Source organism: Triticum dicoccoides, chromosome 2A (genome assembly GCF_002162155.2).
Source record: "Triticum dicoccoides isolate Atlit2015 ecotype Zavitan chromosome 2A, WEW_v2.0, whole genome shotgun sequence".
NCBI classification, from domain to species: Eukaryota; Viridiplantae; Streptophyta; class Magnoliopsida; order Poales; family Poaceae; genus Triticum; species Triticum dicoccoides.
In genome coordinates, this window is record NC_041382.1 from 404,900,433 (window position 1) to 404,905,464 (window position 5,032).

The 5,032-nt window shown below is 43.3% G+C and overlaps 1 protein-coding gene across 1 annotated transcript in view; it reads left to right on the plus strand.

Moving 5' to 3' along the window:
* Window positions 1–366: 366 nt before the first annotated feature.
* The window catches only part of LOC119354705 (protein LEO1 homolog), a 7,545-nt gene continuing 2,879 nt past the window's right edge, over window positions 367–5,032 (plus strand). The window contains exons 1-7 of the mRNA XM_037621447.1: window positions 367–706; window positions 1,202–1,554; window positions 1,746–1,860; window positions 2,306–2,482; window positions 3,331–3,507; window positions 3,861–3,992; window positions 4,112–4,291. Coding sequence (XP_037477344.1) covers window positions 464–706; window positions 1,202–1,554; window positions 1,746–1,860; window positions 2,306–2,482; window positions 3,331–3,507; window positions 3,861–3,992; window positions 4,112–4,291 — 1,377 coding nt within the window. The 5' untranslated portion in view covers window positions 367–463. The remainder of the gene's footprint in view (window positions 707–1,201; window positions 1,555–1,745; window positions 1,861–2,305; window positions 2,483–3,330; window positions 3,508–3,860; window positions 3,993–4,111; window positions 4,292–5,032) is intronic.

Here is a 5,032-nt window from a genome sequence, read left to right on the forward strand (position 1 = left end):
GGTTGCCTGGCATGAGCGGCCGCGGCGGCCGGTTTTCCAACGCCTCGCCTGATCTGCCGCAGAAGAAAAGAGATGCAAGAGAAAGAGATTAGAATCGCAGGGAAGAAGACGATGTGGGGATGCTCTTAACCGTCTGATCAACATTCAATCTGACGGATACGGAGCCGGCAGACGTTCGCCCCCGATCTGTCGGTTGAGGATAAGCTTTTCCCATTATAAATACTGTTTGAAAATTTCCTAAAAAAGAAAGAAAAAAACTCTTTGAAAGAAAAATTCCCCGGAAGTCGATTGCATGTGGGTCCTATAGTTGGATCTATAGCTGTCTCCCACGCAACCCTAAAAAAAAGCCGTCTCCCACGCAATTTTCTTCAGTGGCTCGAACGCCACGCGACCCACGCATAAATTCACCTCGGAGCGGAAACTGAAGAAACCCAAACAGGAGCGGAAAGCAGCGGCGGCGGCGATGGCGGGCGGTGACCGGGAGAGGGATGTCGAGGAGGAGACGCGCAACCAGATGATGCAGAACCTCTTCGGCGACCAGTCTGAGGACGAAGAGGAGGACGACCCCATCGAGGTCGCCGACGATGACGACCAGGGGCCGCCACAGCAGATGCAGCGCCATCGCCAAGTTCTGGACCAAGAGGAGGACGAGGAGGAAGAAGACGAGGGACGCAGCCACGGCCCTGCCCACGACGCCTACCACTCGGTAACACACATCCAGTCCCCTTCTCGCCGTGATTGATCTCCCCTGCTCTACTCCCTCAATCCCCATCCTGGGCTAGGGCTTAGTTTTCTCTTTGGGGAGCTGTCGGTTCGAAGCCTCGAGACCGGGCCCAAAATTGCTCGAGAAATTGTGGGCTTATGTTTTTAATTGATCCTGGGAAATCTAACTGAAACATTTTGAAGTAGAAATTCGTAATTTAGGCGAGGTGGAGAATTGTAGGCGCGTGCATGCGCCAGCTTGCTGATTGTTGTGTGATGCAATCTCTGTATATCCTGGGAATTTTGTATAGCAACTAGCAAGTGATTGGAACAACGATGACTGTTACTTTTAAAATGATCTTTAAAACTGGAATGTTGGTCTTGCTAAAGAGTTAAAGATATGCTCTTGTAGATTTCCTCATATCCCTAATTCTGCGTCGACATTGGTTAAGCTATCTGATGTGACATTTTCTTACTGATATGTGATATGTTTATCCAGGAAGAAGGGGAGGGTGAGGCAGAGAATGGTGGGGAAGGAGAAGCGGAAGGAGAAGGTGAGAGTGAGGGCCAACTTGGAATGGAAGAGGAAAGTGAAACAGAGGCCCATCCTGCTGATCTTGATCAAGGAGAAAGTGACCCGGAAAAGGTTCAGAGCTCACCAGAAAGAGAACTGAGTGATGGGGTGATGCAAACTGACGCAAGAGGCATGGACAGTGAAGAAGATGGCTACGAGCAGCAGGCGGTTCCCAGTAGAAGAAGGGAAGTTGTTGCCTCTGAATCTGAGGGGTCTGAAGATAATTATTATGCTGGTCAAGCTCCTGAAGATGAGGAAGCTCCTCAAAGGAAACCAAGGCAAGGAAAACTAGAATGCTACTTTGTTAAATATTATGCGTTTTATGCTTGCTAGACCTGACATTACTAAGTAATTTGTTGCATGGTTGACTAAATGATTCATTATTTCGGCAGTGCATTCATATTCTTCTCTTATATAGATCCTTCCTAATAGTGTAGTGACTCATAAGAATCACAATCTCATTGTGCAGCTCGCCGATGGAGGAAGAGAGAGATCATGAAGTTGTCCGTGATGTGTTTGGTGATAGTGATGAAGATGAACCTGCTCCTTATCATGCCCCGGATGAAATTGACGAAGATTCCAATGTAAGATTCAAATCCCGAATTCTTCCTTTTCTGTTTATTCAGTAAAATGTAGAAATTCCAGATCTCCAGAAGCGATCTTAGTCACAGTTATGAGTCTAGACAGCAATGCGTAGTTGCTTACTGGATGATAAGGATAATGCGGTACATGTTAGTGTAACTGAGTTTTTTTTATCGACACAGAACAGTGGCGAATATGGTGGTCTTTTATCTCATTTTACCCTTGTATTTGCCATTTTGCGCTTCCCTAAATAAATCTTAGCTTAACTAAGTAGTCATGCGAACAACTTAAACCTTCTGCGTTTCTTGCATTTGTTCTGCATGAATATTGATCTGTGCTTCCAATCAGGTTTGATAATTTTTCCCATCTATTACACATTATCTTGTTATTTAAAGCCTTTTCATCTCTAGGCACACAATAAATTTCCCTTGTTCTCTTCTTCTGTAGCCTATGGAGGATGAATTGCAATATGAGAAAGACTTGCAGCCAGATGACGTCGTAGCTGATGATGATATACGATATGATTCAGATGACAACCGTGAGCCAAAAACAAAAGAGAAGCCAGTTGGTCCACCGTTGAACTTGGTGGTTCCACGTCAGCAGCCACCAGCACGACCGGACAGAGTGAGTTAACTACACATTTAAATCTTGCCTTTCAGTCTCTCTCTCCTTCTCTGCGAGGGATGCCTTTCAGTCTCTGTTCTCTTTTTTTCTGATGATATGGTTGAGTACTGGTGCATGTGGTTTATCATTTGATGGTTGATTACTGTTTGATATCTTTAGACAGCAGTCTCTTGGCTTTTGAAGTCTAATAGCGATATTATCTTGTCTATATATAAGCCTGTTCTCTTAAGCTCAGCCTATTTGCTTTATCACATCCATCCAACAATTTTATTTTAACGTTGCATGCCTTTTTCTGTTGTGCATGGTGTACATGCACATCATTCTTTATTATTCTTTGCTATCTGTTACTCCTTAATAGTCTAACGGGTGATGTTTTGTTTTACACCTGGTATCATTGTTTTTAAGGCGTCCCGCCTTGGACGCTTAGGCGACGCTTAGGCGATAAGGCGCCCCCCCAGCGCCTTACAAATATGCCCGCCTTAGGCGCTTAGGCGTCGCCTAGGCGATAAGGCGCCCCCCCAGCGCCTTAGGTCGCCTTACCGCCTTAAAAACTATGCCTGGTATACACCTGCCCGGTATAATAAAATGACAAGGAAATAACTCGTGCTGTGATGATTGATGAGCAACATTGTTGGAGGAAATAACTCGTGTGTGATGATTGATGAACAACATTCTTGTACTTGATGGTGAAAACATTTTGGTCTAGATACATATCCTTATCCTAGGTCATCTCATGTTCTATGGGCTTTGGTAAGAATGACAGAATGTTATGAGCCATGCTGAATAGGTTTGCACTTCTGCAGCTATTCAGGCAGGGTTTTGTTACCTAATGATTTCTTATCTTGTAGATGAACGTGATCAAGGTATCAAACATAATGGGGATTGATCCGAGGCCTTTTGACCCCAAAACATATGTGGAAGAAGATGTTTACGTTACAGATGAATCTGGGACCAAGAAAAAAATACGACTGGAGGACAATATTGTGCGGTGGAGAACTGTCAAGAATTCTGATGGCACTACATCAGTAAGTGGAACATTTTTCATGCAGCAATGTAGTATTATGAAATCATTTGGTGTTACAGTCAGTTACAAACTTATGTTTACATTGCCATATTTTCAAATTCTCTCTCCTTGAAGTTGATATGGCATTCCTATCTAGATTATGTCACTACTCTACTTATGACATCATGATGGTTTCATTGATCTTCTATGTTCTTTCAATTTGGCGATGTTCCTGTTTTCCTTGCAGCTATCTTTTCCCTCCACCTTGAAGACCTATGCACGTGATGCATTTTAGTCTGCGATGTTTTGCTGCTGTATTACTGAGATTTGTTTTCCCCGCCGATAATTGAAGCTTTGCACATTGATTTCTTGCAGGTTGAAAGTAATGCACGCTTTGTCAAATGGAAAGATGGAACCATGCAGCTGCTGATTGGTAATGAAGTTCTTGATATATCCGTACATGAAGCAAATCATGATCAGTCCCATCTGTTTCTGAGGAGTGGGAAGGTAAACTATTTCTTGTCTGCTTTCCAATTGCATTTCGTACCGCCTCTTTGTTCATCTATACTCTCAACATCATCCACAATAAGTTTCACTGGCCTGATTAATTTTGAATCATAATGCAGGGAGTTCTACAATCACAAGGAAGACTTCTACAGAAAATGAGATTTATGCCATCTTCCTTGTCTTCAAAGTCACATCGTTTATTAACCGCTCTTGTTGATTCTCAGAATAAGAAAACTGTTAAGATGCAAAAGTGGTATGATGCTAAGGATCCTGAGAGAGTGAAGCAGGAAAAAGAAAGGGTAACCAAAACTCCACTGTTTAGTCCTGTGGTTGAATATGCTCATTGACTTGTCCATGATTTGTGTTTGCCGAACTTAGCTGCTTAAGCTAAGGCTCCTATGTCAGATATAAAAACACTAGTGTCTTGTTACATGTCCACTTTCCATGTATCTCTCTTACTGATAGGCTGATAACCATAGGGGCTTGCCATGTTCTCCACATGTATGTTTCTTTTTCCCTAAGATAGTTGAATTACTACTTCCTAGTAGGGTCTGCAGCGCTTCATGCTGGTGCTGGGAACCTCATGAAGAGCATGTTTTTACCATATTAAGCCTACAAATACAATGTTCCCCATTATCAGAGAACAAAAAATGGGTGGTTGTTTCACCAGAAGAACAGAATCCAGCCCAGCCCGGCCCTTTGCTCTGCTTGTCCTCTCTCTGTTTGATCTTCAAATTCCTGCTTTCCCTCCCTGCTGGATCACGGTACTTGCTGGTTGTGGATAAACCCTATTGGACGTTCGGTCATCCCTTAGCAGCTTCCCTTCTCAGAACATTGGACGAGTCCGACAGTTTTATTTGTGTTTCCCCGTTTCTGTAGCCATGAAACTAATGGGAGTATGAGTTCTAAGATCAGAAACCTGTAGAAATTTGTACTCACTCCTCTAAACAACCATTTGACACACGAAACCCCTTGCTTTCATGAATCCGTTGCAGACACATGAGAAAATTGACCTTTAAATGTATTGCCTAAGTCATCTA